General features: G+C 56.1%; 1 protein-coding gene and 1 pseudogene across 1 annotated transcript in view; one reads left to right on the top strand and one right to left on the bottom strand.

Annotated features, from left to right (window-relative positions):
- LOC144280000 (phospholipase A2 inhibitor NAI-like) overlaps window positions 1–18868 on the bottom strand; it is a 34119-nt gene extending 15251 nt beyond the window's left edge. The window contains exons 1-4 of the mRNA XM_077841695.1: window positions 18820–18868; window positions 15748–15864; window positions 14645–14797; window positions 6132–6262 (exon numbers count right to left, since the gene is read on the bottom strand). Coding sequence (XP_077697821.1) covers window positions 6132–6262; window positions 14645–14797; window positions 15748–15864; window positions 18820–18868 — 450 coding nt within the window. The remainder of the gene's footprint in view (window positions 1–6131; window positions 6263–14644; window positions 14798–15747; window positions 15865–18819) is intronic.
- Window positions 8818–9682, top strand: LOC144279883 (putative G-protein coupled receptor 33; annotated as a pseudogene).
- Window positions 18869–20324: the final 1456 nt, after the last annotated feature.

Here is a 20324-nt window from a genome sequence, read left to right on the forward strand (position 1 = left end):
AGACTTCAATCACCCTGATATCTGCTGGGAGAGCAATACAGCGGTGCACAGACAATCCAGGAAGTTTTTGGAAAATGTAGGGGACAATTTCCTGGTGCAAGTGCTGGAGGAACCAGCTAGGGGCAGAGCTCTTCTTGAGCTGCTGCTCACAAACCGGGAAGAATTAGTAGGGGAAACAAAAGTGGATGGGAACCTGGGAGGCAGTGACTATGAGATGGTCAAGTTCAAGATCCTGACACAGGGAAGAAAGGACAGCATCAGAATACGGACCCTGGACTTCAGAAAAGCAGACTTTGACTCCCTCAGGGAACTGATGGGCAGGATCCCCTGGGAGAATAACAGGAGGGGGAAAGGAGTCCAGGAGAGCTGGCTCTATTTTAAAGAATCCTTATTGAGGTTACAGGGACAAACCATCCCGATGTGTAGAAAGAATAGTAAATATGGCAGGCAACCAGCTTGGCTTAACAGTGAAATCCTTGCTGATCTTAAACACAAAAAAGAAGCTTACAAGAAGTGGAAGATTGGACAAATGACCAGGGAAGAATATAAAAATATTGCTCGGGCATGCAGGAGTGAAATCAGGAAGGCCAAATCACACTTGGAGTTGCAGTTAGCAAGAAATGTTAAGAGTAACAAGAAGGATTTCTTCAGGTATGATGGTAACAAGAAGAAAGTCAAGGAAAGTGTGGGCCCCTTACAGAATGAGGGAGGCAACCTAGTGACAGAGGATGTGAAAAAGCTAATGTACTCAATGCTTTTTTTGCCTCTGTCTTCACGAACAAGGTCAGCTCCCAGACTACTGCACTGGGCAGCACAGCATGGGGAGGAGGTGACCAGCCCTTTGTGGAGAAAGAAGTGGTTCGGGACTATTCAGAAAAGCTGGACGAGCACAAGTCCACGGGGCTGGATGCGCTGCATCCGAGAGTGCTAAAGAAGTTGGCGGATGTGATTGCAGAGCCATTGGCCATTATCTTTGAAACCTCATGGCGATCGGGGGAGGTCCCGGACGCCTGGAAAAAGGCTAATGTAGTGCCCATCTTTAAAAAAGGGAAGAAGGAGGATCCTGGGAACTACAGGCCAGTCAGCCTCACCTCAGTCCCTGGAAAAATCATGGAGCAGGTCCTCAAGGAATCAATTCTGAAGCACTTAGAGGAGAGGAAAGTGATCAGGAACAGTCAGCATGGATTCACCAAGGGCAAGTCATGCCTGACTAATCTAATTGCCTTCTATGACAAGATAACTGGCTCTGTGGATGAAGGGAAAGCGGTGGACATGTTGTTCCTTGACTTTAGCAAAGCTTTTGACATGATCTCCCACAGTATTCTTGCCAGCAAGTTAAAGAAGTACGGGCTGGATGAATGGACTATAAGGTGGATAGAAAGTTGGCTAGATCGTCGGGCTCAACGGGTAGTGATCAATGGCTCCATGTCTAGCTGGCAGCCGGTATCAAGTGGAGTGCCTCAAGGGTCGGTCCTGGGGCCGGTTTTGTTCAATATCTTCATTAATGATCTGGAGGATGGTGTGGATTGCACCTTCAGCAAGTTTGCAGATGACACTAAACTGGGAGGAGAGTTAGATACGCTGGAGGGTAGGGATAGGATACAGAGGGCCCTAGACAAATTAGAGGACTGGGCCAAAAGAAATCTGATGAGGTTCAACAAGGACACGTGCAGAGTCCTGCATTTAGGACGGAAGAATCCCATGCACCGCTACAGACTAGGGACCGAATGGCTCGGCAGCAGTTCTGCAGAAAAGGACCTAGGGGTGACAGTGGACCAGAAGCTGGATATGAGTCAGCAGTGTGCCCTTGTTGTCAAGAAGGCCAATAGCATTTTGGGCCATATAAGTAGGAGCATTGTCAGCAGACCGAGGGACGTGATCGTTCCCCTCTATTTGACATTGGTGAGAGGCCTCATCTGGAGTACTGTGTCTATTTTTGGGCCCCACACTACAAGAAGGAGGTGGAAAAATTGGAAAGAGTCCAGCGGAGGGCAACAAAAATCATTAGGGGACTGGAACACATGACTTATGAGGAGAGGCTGAGGGAACTGGGATTGTTTAGCCTGCAGAAGAGAGGAACGAGGGGGGATTTGATAGCTGCTTTCAACTCCCTGAAAGGGGGTTTCAAAGAGGATGGATCTAGACTGTTCTCAGTGGTAGCAGATGACAGAACGATGAGCAATGGTCTCAAGTTGCAGTGGGGGAGGTTTAGGTTGGATATTAGGAAAAACTTTTTCACTAGAATGGTGAGGAATGCGTTACCTAGGGAGGTGGTGGAATCTCCTTCCTTTGAGGTTTTTAAGGTCAGGCTTGACAAAGCCCTGGCAGGGATGATTTAGTTGGGGATTGGTCCTGCTTTGAGCAGGGGGTTGGACTAGATACCTCCTGAAATCCCTTCCAGCCCTGATCTTCTATGATTCTATGAAACCCGGAAAGCCTCTTATGGCCTGGACAAACTTCACTTTGCCCTGTGTTGAGTTCTTCAACCAACTGAGCATGAACATTCAAATTCTAAAACAAATACACTCATCAGAGAAAAACAGCTATTAATTCAGTTAGCTTCTCTAGGGCTGCCAGCATCAGGAATACAGGTGAGTACAATTCCTTATGTGTGTCCAGGGGTGGGAGTTTCCAAGCTATGGACGATTTCTGTCTCCTAGGCATTTTGGGGGAGCTGTGAAAATTAAGAGGGACTTTTTTTTTAATTACTGTCCATATAAACTGTATAAAATAATTTTGTTTGTAAAGTTTTTTTAATGCACCACTAGGTGGCGAATGTCATTTCTGTTAATGATCATTTAAAATATTTACTCCTGGGGGAATTCTGCACCAAAACATTAAAAGTTCTGCACGCAATATTGTAAAATTCTTCAACATTCTGCATATGTTATCTGTCAAAATAACAGAATATAATCCCACCCGTTTCAATTATTTTGGTAATTTATTTCAAAACACCTGTCAGGAAGTATGTCTGTAACAAGGAAAATGATTCACGAAATGGTTTTTGATAGATTCCTTACGAGGCAGGTTAATACAGAACTTTGAGTGATCATTCTTGTAAACCACAACACAGCAATGTGTTTCCGCACCCCTCAAAAGCAGGGCAAAGGCTTGGGGGAGTCGGGGCAACAGAGAAGCTGAGGGAGAGGGAAGTCATTGCTGGGAAGGAGCCTGGGAGGGAACCTGGAGGGTTGTTGGGTGCATGTGGGAGAAGTGTGAAACAGGTTTTTTGAGGGGGAGTTGGGGAGCCTGCCCCATGCAGACCCTGACTGACCCGTAACCGCTCCCATTTAGTCAGGCATATCTTCCAATGTCCATAAGTGTCCTTAAGCCCCCCTCCACCATCCCTATGTGTCCCTGCACCCCAATTCAGCCACCCCCTCCCTGGCAACTGATGGCCAAGGCCCATCCTCTGCACAAGGCAGGCAGAAGAGCTGTCCCTGACTTTACTAAAACGAACTGTGACAAAATGGGGAGTGTGGGGGTCCAGCACCCACCGCAGCTCCAGTTTCAGGGTTTCCTCCCCGCCACCGTGGTGGCTGGGAGCTGCGGGGGCCCCCTTCACACCCAAAGTGACGGGGAACAGTGGGAGCCCCCTGCCACCTGCCACGGCTCGGAGCTCTGGGGCTGGTGGCCAGGAGCTGTGGGGGGCCCTGCCGCTTGCGGTAACTGAGAGCTCTGGGGCCCCCACTGGCTGACAGCTCCAGCCCTGCTGCCCCGGGGCTGAAGCAAAAAATGTCACGGCGGTCTCTGGAAGTCACGGATTCCATTACCTTGGTGAGATAATTGTAGCCTAATAAACCCTTCTGTGTCACACGCTGGCTGAGGGTCACTGGTGACGGTGAAGTTGGGGGCAGGGCCCTTTGCGGGGTGGGTAGCGTTTTCACAGGTGTACGATTCGGGGGGCTCACAGTGTGAACAGGGGGTTGAGTGCTCTGAGGTCAGAGGCTGTCCCGGGTGTGAGTCTGGCCCGAGGGGAGTCACTGCAGGAGGGTCCTGTCTGAACTTCATTCCGGGCAGTTCCAGAGCCCCAAGCCTGGTGCCCGGGACACTGGGCTGCCTAATTTCCCCACTGGGGTCTTTCTGAGCCTGATCTTAGGGCACAGAATGGCTTCCTTATGAGGTGAGCTTAAAAAGGTTGAGGCCTTTCAGCTTGGCAACAAGACGACTCGGGGGGGGATGAGACAAAGAGTAAGAAAATCATACCATGAGGTGGGGAAAGTGACCAGAGAACTGCTATTTCCCCTGCCCCACCGCACCAGAACCTGGGGTCACCCCATGAAATGGACAGGCAGCAGGTTTCATACAAACAAGGGGCCGTGCTTTTCCCCTGCAATGTACAATTAACCTGTGAAACTCGTTGTCAGGGGATGTGAGGATGGGCAAAAGTATAGCAGGGTTCAGAAAAGAACTAGATCCATTCCTGGAGGATAGGGCCACAATGGCAATTAGCCAAGCTGCTCAGAGACACAACCCCATGCTCTGGGTGTCCCTAAACCTCTGTCTACCAGAAGCCAGGAGGGGAAGACAGGGCTGGGTCTCTCCAATACCGCCATGTTCTGGGCACTGCCCCGGACGTTCTGGGGGGGCCACTGTCTGGGACAGGACACTGGGTAGCTGTGGCCTCTCTTCTGTTCCTAACAGGCTTCTTGATGGTCCCACCCACGAGAATTAATTTTTTCCCGTTTGAAAGAAATAAATAAATGCAATTCCAGAGAGTTTGGTCTCCAGTGTGTTTTATTCAGCGAAGCAACATCAGAGGGATGTGAGTGCGTCCGGGAGCAGAGAACCCCTGCCGGGGGGAGAGCTGCTAACCCAGGCTGCGGGGTGGATTTCAGTGCGGTGGGGCCGTTGCACCGGGTGGGGAATCAGGAGAGAAGCATCAGCAGGAGGAGCCCAGCGAGGGCCGGGAGGAGGAGCCCGGCTGGTCCCGGAGCCTTGCCAGCCGTGCCAGAGGTTCTGGTTGCCAGAGCCGCGCCCGCCACGCTGGAGGTTGTGGTTTCCGGAGCCGCCCCTGCCATGCTGGAGGCCACTGTGCATTTGGCTGTGGTTAGATCTGCACCGATCCCTGCGATGGTCCCTGAACCCGCTTTTATCTGGGCGCAGAAGGACTCAGAAGCACAGCCCTTCATGATGGTCTGTATTTGATTCCACCTGCGTGTTTGGGAGAAACAGGTGATTGTCAGGGAAACAGCTCCACTCCCCCAGCTGGACTAGGACACAATGGCCTCCTCCTCCTCTGGGCCCCACCAAACTCCCCTCCCCAGACCCCCACAGCCTTCATTTCCCCGTCTGTCTGCTCACGCCAGCCTGTCTGGCCCGGGATGGCTTCCCCCTTCTCCGCTCAGAGACAGTCGCGCTGTGTGCCTGTAAACCAGTCACTTGCCACCCCGATCCAGAGCCCACTGACAACATCTAGATTGGATGAGGCCTGTATTAGCCACACGGCTCATCTACAAAGAAGCAGCTCAGTGCTGGTGGCAGAGATGAGATCTCCAAGAAGGGGGGCTTTGTAGTGAATTAAGGCACCATGATGGGACTCCGCAAAACTAGGTTCAGATCCCAGCTCTGCCACAGGCCTCTTGTGTGACATGGGGCAAGTCACGGCACTGCTCTGTGCCTCAGTTTCCCCATCTTTAAAATGGGGAGAAAGAGCCTTTGTTTGCCTGCTTAGATTGCAGGCTCTTTGGGGGCAGGGACTGTATCTCATTGGGCATCCTTCAGCATCTGGCAGAAGAGGGGACCCCGATCTCAGTCAAAGGTCTTGAGCAGCACCTGGCTCAAGAGGGGACCCAAATCTTGGTCAGGGGTCTGTCCAGTGCCTAAAAAACAGGGGTTCCCAGGACTAAGCCAGGCCCTACCACAAAGAGTTTACAGATTAAATTTTATACAGGTAATGGAGAGAAAGAGAACCAGAGGCACAGGGAGGGGGAGACACTGGCCCAAGGTCACACCGGAGGCCAGCGCTGGGAACAGAACCCAGGAGTCCTGATCTGCAGCCGATACCTTTCCCTAGCGGCCTCCACGCAGCGTCTCGCTTCTGCCCTACGGGGGCGGGGTGCGGGGGAGGGGAAGAAACAGCAAAGGAAAAACAACGCCGGAATAAATGAACTGAAGTTACCAGTCGTTACGGTCCCAGCGGCGTCAAGACACTGGGTCTCGGATCCAGCACACTCTGTGGCCTGCTCCTTGCACTGAGCAGCATTCAACACGTAGCAGCCCCGGCAGCGCCGGCCATTGGGTTTGGGGTCGGCCGGGGGCACTGGGAAGAAGTGGAGCAAACGCAGTCAGCTCGGGGGACGAGCCCCAGGACGGGTCGGGGCTGGGAGAGCAGCTGGGGGCTGCAGAGCTCAGCCCCGGGGGCCCCCTGCAGGGGGCGCTGTAGCTCCGGGGACGCTGGGGGCAGCAGGGGCAGGGGAGGGGTTTGCAGCAGGGAGCCCTGGACCCCGCCCTGGGTGGGGCCAGCTGGGTTCACACCTGGTGGGAGCCTAGAGCCCCGCCCACTAAACTCCACCCAGCCGGGGGCTCAGTGTCAGTCCATGGGGCGCCCCCTGCAGGGCGGGAGGACCAGGCCCGGGACGTTATCGTGGGGCAGGTTCCAGGCAGCCGGAGGTGCAGAGGGATGGGGCAGGAGAGGTACCTGTCACGGTGGTTGTTCGGCAGGCGTCTCCCACACAGCAGGCGATACTCGTCCTTGCTGTCATTCCCTTCCCAAAATTCATACATTCGCTGGATGGGATACAGCCCTTGAGAAAGCTCTGTGTCCTCTCTCCCGCTGCACAAGAGGAGAAGTCTGAGATTCCCCTTCCACTCCCACCCCACCTTCACAACGATGCCCTGTACCATTAGTCTTCCTCTACCCATGGGGAAACTGAGGCACGGAGAGCGGAAGTGACTCACCCGAGGTCCTACAGGGCTAGAGAAAGCCATTTCAGAACCTAAACCCAGCACTTAGATCCTCCAGCTCCCCACTCAGCGGCCACCTAAACCTGGGGGCCCCAAATCTCTTACCGAGAAAGTCTTTTCACTGCCGAAGTTGGTACGTGCCGGGCCGCCAAGATCCCGACACTGGGCATCCAGCCACCGCTTAGCCGTGGCGGGATTCACAGTCTAGGCATTCCCCTTCCAATATCACCTGCGGGGCCTGATCCAGGGGATGCCCTCGGAGCACGTCCACCGGATCCGGCCCTGCACAAAGCCCAGCCAGGGGAGGAGATGCTGGGTTGCTCCCGCCGGATACCCAGGAGCCCAGTGGGTCAGACGCTCCCCGTGGACGTGGGGGAATCAGGTTCCAGGGAACGTTTAACTATTTCATACAAGGTGGGGTGGCTTCAACAGGGGAGACAGAGAGACCCACCCGGATCCAGGGGGCCAGGCACAACCGTAGGAGGGGAGGGATCTGGGCTGAAGTCTCTAACCCGATTTGGGCCAAGTGGGGATTTGCACTTGGCTCCCCCAGGGCCCAGCTGAGCGCCCAGCCACTGGGGTCTCCTGGCAGCCCCTCCTCCACCACTGTCTTCTGCAAGGAAAGGCTGACCCAGTTCAGACGCCCGACTCCCGGCGAGGGGTTCCCGGCTGTGGATCCCAACCGGAGCCGGGCGCCTCCGTGAAGCCAAGACGTAGGGCCAAATTCCAGGTGGGGGCCGGGCTTAGGCCACACCCCTCGCCTCGGCATTTCCTACTGGCTGCTTAGGTGGCTCCCACTCAGCGTGCTGGCTTTTGCAGATCCCATCCTCAGTGGGCCCCTGACCCCCTGGCTGGCTAGTCACCTAGATGGATCCAGTGGACACATGGGGCCACCAGAGGCCAGCAGAGGCTTCAATGGCAGTCACTGCGACTTTGGAGCTTTCCAAAATCCAGCAAAGTGAATCCACGTTTCAGCTTTGGTTGCATTACAGGCCAGCTTTGCTCCCTAAGGTTGTCGAGATGGGTAGGGGGCTTCCAGATGGAATCCAGGTGTCAGGATCTCCAGGAGTTGAGAGAGAGAGTGGTTGGAGACTGGCTGATGAAGAGTGTAATGGAAAAGCTGGGGATTATTTACAAACACATATGAAGTCATGGCTCAGATTCAGCTAGGAGGTGGTGGTCTGGTAGCGTCACCTCATCAAATTTGCAGCCTTGTTCTCTGGAATCTCGGCGGTCATTGAACACACACGAGTAAGGCCGGGTCTACACCAGAAACTTTTGCTGGCACAGCTATGCAGGTCAGGGCGCGTGATCTCCTGGGACGTCGCTGTGCTGCCTAAAGCCCATAGGGGCACTTATACCAGCCAGAAAACCCCTCTTGCCCGGAGAGCTTATTTCAGCCTCCTACTGATGTTGTCCCACAGTGTGTAACTGAAACATTCATTGGAGTAAGAGCCTGAGTCTCCCACCTCCCAGGTCCAGTCCTTCTCTCTCTTGTGCGCTTGTTCGCTGTGGCCCAATGAACAGGGGGAATCTCACATAGGAGCAGGGAGGGGATTTTCCCTCTGGCTTTGGCCCTGGGGCGACACTGCTGGGATCCAGTGTCCAGTTCTGGGGCCCACAGGTCAAGGGGGAGGTTGGCTGATTGCAGAAGAGCTACAAGAATGACGGAAGAATTAGAAAACCTGCTTCATAGTGACAGGCTCCAGCAGCCCAGACCCTCACAATCCCTACGCCTTCCCAGCCAGCCCGCTCCTCATGGCTCCTCCACTTTCCCAGCCAGCGCAGCAGCCAATGGGAGCAACCCTCAGCTGGTCGGGAAGGGAAATCAAGTGGCAGCTGCTTGTGGCATCCCCTGCTGGGATTGCTGGCTGTGGGCTGTGCCTGTGAGTTCTGGGGCCGAGGTTGAGGATGATGGTGACCTCCCTCTTTTCCTTCCATCTGGTGCTCACCTACCTGCTCACGCCCTGCTTTATAACTCTGTTCGCGTCTACCTGTGCCTGGGTTTCCACTGGGACTTTGGCACGGCCATGTATGAACTCAACGCCTGCCTCTCCCTGGGCATGTTCTCTGCATCTTCCTCCTCACCCTCACAAGCCTGGACCACTGCACTCTCCCCTGCCGCCCTGTTGGGTTCCAGCATCACCCCAGCGTGGCCCAGGTCAGGAAGCTGTTCGCAGCTGGTCTCCTTCACCCTCAGTGCTCCCTAACTGGGTTTCCGGGAGCTCCTGGAGATGGAGGGATCAGAGTTGTCTGCACGAATAGTTACACCTTATCTGGAGAGGGGGACAGAGCCGAGACGCAGACCTGGAGGACACGTCTCCATCTTGTTCTGTTCAGGGTGCAGTTCCTGATAGGCTTCCTGCTGCCCCCCTGCACAAACGTGGGATGCCATGGCTGGACAGGGCTGTAGATGAAGAAGAGGGGGCTGGCGCGGAGCAGGAAGCCTTTCAAAGTCATGGTAACTGCCGTGGTGTCATTCTTCGTCTACTGGCTGCCCTACCACCTCTGCCACGGCCTGCTGCTCTACGAGAATGCGTTGCTGGTGTCATTCACGAGCACCTTCCTGCTTATTTACACCCTCCTGACGTGTTTCAACACTTGCTGTATCCCCGTCCGCTACATCTTTGTGGGGGAGATGTTTTGGCAGGTGCTCAGGATGTCCCTCATGACTCTGGTCAAGGCAGCTTTCATTGATGATCTCGGCAGTGAAGCACCTGAGCCCAGTGGGAAACAAGGGACAGAAGTTGAGGGACCAGAACTGGAGATGGACTGAAAGTGCCTGGAGTAAGAGAACATTGGAAACTTGTCATCCCACCTGTTCCTTCATCCCTGATTGAACTAAAGCATGATGGGTTCCTGGTATTTCAATATTTTTAAACTGAGCAGTGTCCTTGGGATTCCAGGTTCCTTTTCACCTGCAAAATCCCATGTGTTCTAGGTCTCTCAATCTTTTCAACATCAATAGGTCTTTAAAGAATCTAGATTATTGTCCACCTCTAGAACCTCATTTGTTCTTGGTCTTTCTACGTTATGAAACTCAGTGTGTGTTCAGGGGTTCCAGATCACTAGCTGGTTCCAGAATCTCATTTGTTTTAGGTCTCTCAATGTGTTCGAACCTAACTGATTCTCATGGGATCTGCATCAGTGGCTGGCTCTGGAATCTTTGTTTTATGTCTGTCAGTGTGTTCACACTCAATAGGGTCTGTGAGTTCCGGATTCATGACTGGTTCTAGGACCCAAGTGGATTTTAGAGTGTTTTCAAACCATATAGAATCCAAGAGGTTCCAGATTCTTTGCTGGATCTAAAAATCTCCTGGGGGTTCTAGACTTCCTAATGGTTTAAAATCCATTTGGCGTAGTGTATTATAGGAGAATCTGTGTATTATAATTGCATTATCTAGCAATTATAATACACAGATGATGCTGGGGAGAAGGTCCTGCCCCCAGCGCCTGAGGGCATGTGGGCACCGCCAGAGCAAGTGTCCGATCCGCGGTGTCACCGCAGCGTAGCTGGGCTTGGGACGGGAGAGGGACAGACAGTGAACTTTCCTTGCATCCCAGAGACGGCTCAGAGCCGATGCATAGAGCAGACATGGAGGGTCAAGTGGCACCCCAGAGTGGCCTGCGGAGAGGGACTCTCTCCTTCTCTCCGTGCACTTCTCCCCACTGCTCGTTCGGCCGCTCTCCCAGGGATCCTTGTCGGGGTTACGAGGACTCTGCCGCATTGGAGGGAGGACGGGGAGCCCTCGAGGGCAGGCCGGGCTCCAGCTGAAGGGAGTGGGAGTGAGGATTCAGATCCTGTCACTGTCCAATTCCACTGAGGTGCTGCAGAAGCCAGGAAAGTCCCCCATAAGAGCGGGACTATTCCCCCGCTTGTATAATTTGCATCACAAACAGGATCCCATCTGTAGGATCCACCCCATTGCTTTACTAGTTGGATCTGGTCAGGAGCCCTGTCATGGCTGGACTTGAAGAACCATGGGCCCAATTTGCTGAACTTCAGCGTAAATTATCAGACCAGGCTGAGGCATTACGAAAAGCTAGACCCGAGCAGAGAGAAGATTTGTCACTAGCTAGGAGAATAAGACACCCACAGACAGGAGAAGTTATGAAAGCTTCTGCTATTTATGTCCCACAGCAGCAGATGTCAAAGAATTCAGTGGGTTCCTGATTAGACCAGGTGATATGGTGGAGGAGTGGATCCAGTCTGTGAAAGCGGCGATGTGCCTGCTAAGAGGACCTGAAGATGATCATGTTGACTTTGTAGAGGATCACCTCCAGGGCTAGGCCAAGGCCACAGTGAAGGTCATGGCAACGGCAAAAAAAAGATGTGGAAAAGGCATCTGAACTCCTCCTAGAAGTGTGTGGAGACAAGGTACCTATTGGGCCCAGACTAAAGGAGTTCTCTGAGAGAAAGCAGGAGCCCCGGGGAAACTGTCCAGGTGCACGGGTGATTCCCTCTGCTGTGACATGAGCAGGAGGCTTAAAAGAAGAGCCCGGTCAGAAGTTCCATGAACTCATGCAAGCTGCCATGACGCAGTCGGAAGAGGAAGCTCCCGTGGAAGAGACTGGGAAGCCCTCACAAAACATGGCATCAATAAACCCAAACCTGAGCTAAACAGTCTGGCTCCAGAGCAATAATGCAGCCCCAGATTCATAAACCTCTACCATGATGCACCCACAAGAGCGGGCTGAAGGCACCCGCTGGCTTATACACACATACGTTTCCGTGCGAGGAGAATGCCCGCTCAGCAAACTGAAAGTAAAAGCCAACAAGCCGGTAACGAGGCCGTCCTTTTTGTCTGGCTCTGGCTGCTGGGGATTGAGGAAAAGACAGAGCAGATCTGAATAGAGTGGAAATCAGAACGCTGAGATGGTTGCTTGGAGAGCCAAGGAAGGACTGTGTTGGAAATGAATGTGGGAAGTAGGAAGCTGGCACCAATGAAGCAGAAGGAGTCCAGGCTTAGCCGGTTTGGCCGGGGGACATCAGAAGACTATCCAGAAAACAGGGTGTTTTAACACCGTTCGGTCAGAGGCGGCTGGAAGACCCAAAGCGAGATGGCTGGACGACACACAGAAGGATCTGATTAACCGCAGAGCTGCTACAAGGCAGACTGAAACGGAGACCTGGGGTGACCCCGTGCGTCTGACCGTGATGCAGGCTCTCTGGGAACATCCCCTTCTTATAGCCAGGCCCCCGGCTGCCATGGGAGACCCCCACGGCTCCGCTACTTCAAGACTGGGTCCCTGGGTCCAGCACGTCTCTTTCCTATCGTGGCTCCTTCGGCAGGTCCCGAAGAGTTTGCAGCCCCGTTGGAGGCTGAACTGACGTTCTCCGGGGCTGTGTAGCTCCCGGCCTCTGCTGCCTGACTTCCCCACTCGGGATATTCTCACCTAATCTCAGGGCATGGAGCAGCTTCCATATGAGGCGAGACTAAAACGATTAGGGCCGTTCAGCTTGGCACAGAGACGACTAAGGGGGGATGCGACAGAGGGCTAGAAAATCATGCCACGGCACGGGGAAAGTGACTAGAGAACTGCTATTTCCCCTGTCCCGCAGCACCAGAACCAGGGGTCACCCCATGAAACGAACAGGCAGCAGGTTTCATACAAACAAGAGGATGTACTTCTCCCCACAGTTTACAAGTAACCTGTGGAACTCATTGCCAGGGGATGTGAGGGTGGTCAAAAGTACAGCAGGGTTCAAAAAAGAACTAGATCTGTTCCTGGAGGATAGGATCACCCATGGCAATTAGCCAAGATGGTCAGGGACACAACCCCCTGCTCTGGGTGTCCCTAAACCTCTGACTGCCAGAAGCCGGGAGGGAAAGACAGGGGTGGATCTGACCTAAATTACTGTGTTTCCCCTGAAGTTGTGGTTGTGCCAGGGTTGGGGACAGGGCACCGGACTAGCTGTGGCCGCTCTTATGTTCTTACCGGGCCTCTTGATGGTCCCACGCACGAGAATCACATTTTCCCTCCATTGAAATAAATAAATAAAGTTCCAGCACGTTTGGTTTCCAGTGCGTTTTATTCAGTGCAACAATATCAAGGGGATGTGAGCCCGTGCAGGAGCCGAGAACGCCTGGAGGGGAGAGGGGCTGACGCAGGCTGCAGGGTGTATTTCAGTGCGGTGTGGCCATTGCACCCGGGGGGGAATTAAGAGAGAAGCTCCAGCAGGAGGAGGCCAGCAAAGGCTGGGAGGAGGAACCCGGCTGGTCCTGGAGCCGCGCCCGCTCTGCCGGAGGTTGTGGTCGTTGAAGTCATCCCCGCTGCACGGGAGGTCGTGGCTGCTGGAGCCACGCTCGTCGCGTTGGGGGCCCCGGGCCCCGGCGTCACGTCCGTCGCGTTGGGGGCCCCGGGTCCCAGGGTCGCGTCTGTCATGTTGGGGGCCCCGGTTCCCCGCGTCGCGTCCGTCGCGTTGGGGGACCTGGGTCCCGGCGTCGCGTACGTCGTGTTGGGGGACCCGGGCCCCGGCGTTGCGTCTGTCGCGTTGGGGGCCCCGGTTCCTGGCGTCGCGTCTGTCGCGTCGGGGGCCCCGGTTCCCAGCGTCACGTCCGTCGCGTTGGGGGCCCCGGGTCCCAGGGTCGCGTCTGTCATGTTGGGGGCCCCGGTTCCCCGCGTCGCGTCCGTCGCATTGGGGGACCTGGGTCCCGGTGTCACGTCCGTCGTGTTGAGGGACCCGGGACCCGGCGTCGCGTCCGTCACGTTGGGGGCCCCGGTTCCCGGCGTCGCGTCTGTTGCGTTGGGGGTCCAGGGCCCCAGAGGTGCGTCTGTCGCGTTGGGGACCCAGGGCCCTGGAGGTGCATCCGTCGCGTTGGGGGCCCAGGGCCCTGGAGGCGCGGCAGTCATGTTGGGGGCCCCGGATCCCGGAGGTGGGTCCATCGTGCCAGAGGCCGCAGAGCCTGTCCAGGGGGGGTGACCTGGAGAGGGGGAGAGACCCATAGGGAGGCGCTGACGGACGGGCTGGTGCTGCATCCCGGGCCTCACCATTCACCCTGCACAGTGACAGGGAGCAACAGTGCCCCCCACCTGAGAGTGAGGCCGCAGGTACCCCCAGTATCCCCCAGGTACTCCCTCCCAGTACACACCCCCCTCCAGCATCCCCCAGGTACCCCCTCCCAGTACACATCCCCTCCAGCATCCCCCAGGTACCCCCTCCCAGTACACACATACCCCTCCTGCAGCCCCAAATTACCCCTAAAGTGCCCCCCAGTTGTACCCCCCAGGTCCCCTCTCCCCTTGCAGCGTCCTCTATTTGGGAACTGGAAATATGGCAACCCTGGCAATAGAGAGCCCTGGATCCTGCCCTGGGTGGGGCCAGCTGGGTTCACATCTGGCAAGAACCCTGAGCTCCAACCACTAAACTCCATCTACCCAGGGACTGAATGTTGTTCAATGGGGCACCCCCTGCAGGGCGGGAGGACTATTTGCAGGTGATTAGTGCTATTCCATGGGGCACGCCCTGCAGGGCGGGAGGACTATTTGCAGGTGATTAGTGCTATTCCATGGGGCACCCCCTGCAGGGCGGGAGGACTATTTGCAGGTGATTAGTGCTATTCCATGGGGCACGCCCTGCAGGGCGGGAGGACTATTTGCAGGTGATTAGTGTTATTCCATGGGGCACCCCCTGCAGGGTCGGAGGACCAGGCTAAGGAAGTTAACACGAGGTAGGTTCCAGGCAGCCGGAGGTGCAGAGGGATGGGGCAGGAGAGGCGGAGGTGGGGAGAGGTACCTGTAACCGTGCTTGTTCTGCAGGCGTCCCCCATGCAGCAGGTGAAGCGCATCATTATTTCCATTCCATTCCCGAAATTCACAGAGACGGGGCTGGATCTACATTGGCTGGATGTCACACAGCCCTTGAGAATGGTTTGGGTCTTCATTCCCGCTGCACAGAAGGAGACATCTGAGATTTATTCCCCTTCCACTCACACCCCATCGACGGCCCTGTGCCATTAGCCTTCCTTTACCCATGGGGAAACTGAGGCACAGGGAGGGGAAGTGACTCACCTGAGGTCCGGCAGGGCTAGACAAAGCAATTTCAGCACCTAATCCAGCATTTACATCCTCCAGCTCCCCACTCTCCTGCCACGGGGGAATCAGGTTCCAGGGAACGTTTAACTATTTCATACAACATGGGGCGGCTTCAACAGGGGAGACAGAGAGACCCACCCAGCTCCAGGGGGCCAGGCACGACCGTAGCAGGGGAGAGACCTGGGCTGAAGACCCCAGCCTGATTCGGGCCGAGTGGGGATTTGAACTTGGCTCCCGCAGGGTCCAGCTGAGCGTCCAACCCTTGCGGTCTCCTGGCAGCCCCTCCTCCACAGCTGTCATTAGCAAGGAAGGGCTGACCCGGTTCAGACACCCGACTCCTGGCGAGGGGCTCCTGGCCGTGGATCCCAAGATCCAAGATCTGTGCAGCCCAGATTTAGGGGCTGAACTCCGGGTGCCGGGGGGGGGGGGGGGGGGCTTAAGCCACACCCCTCTCCTTGGCATTTCCTATTGGCTGGTTTCGGCGGCTGCCTGCTCTGCGTGCTGCCTCTGGTGGATCCCATCCTCAGGTGCCTCCCTCTCCCCATGCACCGTACGGGGAGCCGGGCCCCGACCCACTGGCTGGCGAGTCGCATGGGGGTTCGGCATCGCCATGCTGAGCCGAAGGCCCCATTGGGGAGCCAGCCCACAGTGTCTGGCATAGGACCCAGGCATCCTGGCTGCTTAACAGCTGCTCAGACCCATCCACCCCATGCCCTTCCCAGAGCTGGGACTAGGAGAGGACCCAGGCGTCCTGGCTCCCCAGCCTGTCTGCTGACCCAGGTTGGGTACGGCCCCCTCACCTACCCCATGTCACTTCTGTCCGAGCGATGCCACAAATGTCTTCCCCAGCGGCGCAGGTCTGTAGGTCGCCCGTGCAGCTGGTTCCTGGTCCATCGCAAACCTCACACTTCAGACAGGCCCCTGGAGACGGAGCGAGAACATGAGCCACCCGGATTTGTTCCTCCTTCGCCTTCCCCGGGGCTCTGCGGGGAAGCACCGGGTGCAGCGCCCTGGGGTCCCTTTTCCACCGCGCTGCCCCAGTTTGGTCCCTGGTCCCAGCTGGCTACAGGCATTTCACGCGTCTCCCTGGGTTCACTGCAGATTTTAGTTCACCGGGCGGTTTTCCCACCTCACAAACCCCAGAGAGATCCCCAGTGGGTGTGAGCTGGTCTCGCTCTCAGCAAGTGTAAGCGGGGGAATAGTCCCACTCTTGTGGGGAACTTTCCTGGCTTCTGCATGACCCCGGTGAAGCGGGCTAGCGAAAGGATCTGAGTCCTCGCTCCCACTTCCTTTACCCAGTGGGCTCCTTGCCCTTGAGGGCTCCCCTTCCACTCTCCTGTCTGGCAGAGTCCTCGTAACCCCAACAAGGCTGGGCCCAGGATTCCTGGGGGGCTCGACCCCCAACCCTGCTGTGGTCACCTAGGACAGGGGCCAGGGTGTCCCCACTCCGGGGGGCTCTCTCTGCACTGGGCACTTCTCTGACCCACTGACCATTACATACAAGTTAAAGCAAATGCAAGTTATTTAATCAACAATTAATGTTAAAAAGAATAAGGGAAAATGGGAAAGGTGAAAGGAAACACATCACCCCGCTCTGTGGCAGGGAACATCACAAACAGTGTCTCTGGAACGTCCGGGCAGTTCACAGTCTGCTCCTGGTAAGTGCCAGGCCCCCTGCTCCGGCCCTGGCCGTGCTGCAGGGATGCTGCGGGTCAGACACTCGCTCTGGTGGTGGCCACACGCTCTCAGGCTCTAAGTGGTAGGACCCTTCTGCCCAGTGTCGCCCCCGCCCTGGCGGGGTTACGAGCCAAGCCTGGCCTGCAGAGCCTCCTGGCTGAGGCGTCTCCCTGTGCTGGGCCCGCTGCCCAGGGTCCCCCTCGCTCTCCCCAGCTGCTCACCGCACCCAGCTCCGGACAGCTCCAGCCCCAGCTGCACCACTCGGTCTCTGCTGCTGCCTCCAGCCCCCTGGGCTGCTTCTCTGGCCCCTCTGGCTTTGGGGCTGCAGCTCTGCTCCCAGGGCAAGTCTGCTCTCTCTGGGCTGCGCCTCTGGTCCCTCTGGATCTGGCCCAGCTCCGCTCCCCAGCTCAGCTCGGGCCCCGGCTTTCTCCTTAGCTCGGCCCCCCTCTGTCTGTCTGACCCAGGCAATTCCAGCTCACCCGGAGGAGGGGACTTGACTCCCTCATTAGCCTGCCCGCCCTGTCATTCAGGCTGACCTGGGACATTGGCCTCTCCCCGGTGTTCCTGGGGGCTGTCAGTCTCAGGGTCCTGATTCCCCATCGACCCTTCCCCCTTTTTAGTACTGGGAGCTAGCAACTAAAACACCCCCCCGAATGTTAGTAAGGGGACAACAGTCCCCTTACACAAGGGCCGATTGACACCTGCCATCGAGTCCAGTGCAGCTACGCCCCCCTGACACCGGCTGGGCCCTGGCCCCATGGACACCAGCTGGGGGTCACATCGACCTGGCCTTCATATTGCCTTGAGCTCCTGCTGCTGAAATTCAGATCCGCCGCCTGTCACACAACAGACAATCCCCGTTCGAAATGCCCTTGGCCTCCGGCCAGCTCTGAAACGTGCCCCGTCATGACACGGTTCTAGTGATTTAAACTGTAAATATTTCCTCCCATGTCCACAATTGTTTCGCTCGCTGTCACGGGGACTGTGACTTCCAGCCCCCTCCTCCTCAGACACTGTCACTTGGATGCCCCCAGCTCAGCCCCCATTATTCTCTGGCTGCTTTTCGGTTACGGTCAGGAAAAAGTTTCACCCGGCCGGCGGCTCTGAGCTGTTGGTTCGTTGGAGAAGTTAGGAAATCAGCCCCTGAAGGAACAGACCCCACTTGCAGTAAAGAGAAAGCCAGGAATCATAGAATCATAGAATCATAGAATATCAGGGTTGGAAGGGACCCCTGAAGGTCATCTAGTCCAACCCCCTGCTCGAAGCAGGACCAATTCCCAGTTAAATCATCCCAGCCAGGGCTTTGTCAAGCCTGACCTTAAAAACTTCCAAGGAAGGAGATTCCACCACCTCCCTAGGCAACGCATTCCAGTGTTTCACCACCCTCTTAGTGAAAAAGTTTTTCCTAATATCCAATCTAAACCTCCCCCACTGCAACTTGAGGCCATTACTCCTCGTTCTCTCATCTGCTACCATTGAGAACAGTCTAGAGCCATCCTCTTTGGAACCCCCTTTCAGGTAGTTGAAAGCAGCTATCAAATCCCCCCTCATTCTTCTCTTCTGCAGGCTAAACAATCCCAGCTCCCTGCACAGGAGCACAGGGTCTGGTGTAAGATCGGCGGTTGGACCCAAAGTCAAAGCAGAGAGTTACCAGGTCAGCGTCTGGCAGAAGAACTTGGAAGCGGGGTTGCTAGTGTTGCTAAAACACGGGTTCTCCTGAGAAGTACCAGGCACCGGGTATTCATATAAGCACATTCCAGAAGGCGAGGACAGGTCCACCCCAACATAAAACTACCATATAAATACCGCCCTGGGAGCCGGCCAGGGCCACACCGACCCCCCAGTAAAGCCAAAGGTAGGAGGACAGAGTGATGGATGGACATGGTGTGTTGGAACCAACAGGAGAAGGTGCAGGGTGGTGGCTAACCCCCTCGGGAGTGTGATACGAACTTGTTTGTATCAAGGTGTAAAAGAGAAATCGCAGGGGGGGGCACCTTTGTCCGGCCTGGGGGGCAGCAGAAGGTCTTGCTGTTGACTGAGCTGTTAGGACACTGTAACCACGCAGCCGGGATGTTTTCTCAAGCCCCTTTGCCGCCGAACTGAGCCTGCGGTCTTTGTGGGTAATACCATCCAGGTCTGCTGTGCCTGGATGGCACACGGAAAGACCAGGCACGCACGCCAACTGCCAACCCCACTCACCCGTCGCCAGGAGAGCAGCGAGGATGCAGACGGCAAGAGAAGCCCTCATGGTGATGAGGAAGTAGGAGATCAGCGCTGGAGGTCTCGGATGCAGCCAAATCTCTGGCCAGGGGGTTTATCCCAGATGGGCTGAAATGAGATCAGATGAGGGATTGCACATGCATGAGCCCATCGATAAGGTGGGTGGAATCACTGAGCCGTTTGCCACAGCTCTGGAGTAACCGCTCCTCTGACCCCTTCGTGGCTGGTATGTTCGTGGCACCCACCCGGAGAAGTCAGAGACAAACCTGAAATTCTCCTGCTGGAAGGTAGCAGCGTAAGGTGACTCTGTTTCTGGGAATCCAGAACGATCACACACAAGAACCAAAAACAAAAGGGAGACAAAGCAGGCTGCTCCCTAAACAGAGGGAGACAAAGCAGGCTGCTCCCTATGGCGGAGAGAGACCACTCACCCACCTTGTTCTAGGCCGGTTCTTTGCAGGCTGCCTCTGGTCCCACACTTCCCCACAGAGCCCCCAGCCCTCCAGCAGGACCAGGAAACTCCACTCCCCCAACCCACGTGCTCTTAAAGTGAGAGCTGGCCGTTACAAACAGGCCTCAATACACAACGTCCAGCTCCCTGCAAAGCCGCTCTCAGCCATGCACTACATCTAACAGCGGAGGGATTCCAGGGCCCGGGCCAGGACAAACCCATATCCCTCTTCCAGAGCCAAATTCCCTCTGGGCCCCCTCCGCACAGATCAGGGCCTGGGGCCCTGCACCATCACCCCATGTTCCCCAGGGGGAGGAGAAATTTTACTGGCCCCTCCCCCACGCGGAGTCGGGGTTTTGCTCCCCACTCCACACAGCTGTGACACCTCCCCCACCCAGTTGGGGTCATTCGAGTTGCCACAGACCATCCGGCAGCCATAGACGGGGGGAGACATTCCCCCTTCCTCCTGGGGGCAAGGACCTCTGTCCTCACCCTCGCCCACCCCCTGTGCACTGTGCTTGGGGGCTTCCCACCCTTACGGGGGGGTCACGGCATTGCCAGTTCTCTGCAGCTGCCTCAGTTTCCCCACATTTAGCTCAGGGCTCAGCCACCCTCATGCTCTGTTCTGCCCCATGCTCCCTGGTAAGGGGGAGACAGAGCTGATTTTCTGGGCCTGGCCGAAGGAGTCCAAGAGTCTACGCAGGAGTCAGAGAGTCCCCTCTCCGGTGCGGCAGCGGGCGGCTCTCTCCCCTCACCCCACCCCTCAGTCTCAAATAGCTGTTTGCATTCGCTGGATAGAGAACTGGAGCACAATGGTGCTTCTCCTTTGATGCAAACCTGCCACACCCATCAGCTGCGCTGTTTGCATGCTGGCTCTTGCCTTTATCAGCATTCATACGGCGGAGGAGTAGGGGTGGGTGCTAGGACTCCTGGGTTCTATGACTGGCTCTGAGAGGGAAGTGGTGTCTAGTGGTTAGAGCCGGGGGACGGGGTGTGGGGGGACGGGACAGGATGGGACTGGGAGCCAGGACTG

This window comes from Eretmochelys imbricata, chromosome 24, assembly GCF_965152235.1.
Source record: "Eretmochelys imbricata isolate rEreImb1 chromosome 24, rEreImb1.hap1, whole genome shotgun sequence".
Taxonomy (NCBI): domain Eukaryota; kingdom Metazoa; phylum Chordata; order Testudines; family Cheloniidae; genus Eretmochelys; species Eretmochelys imbricata.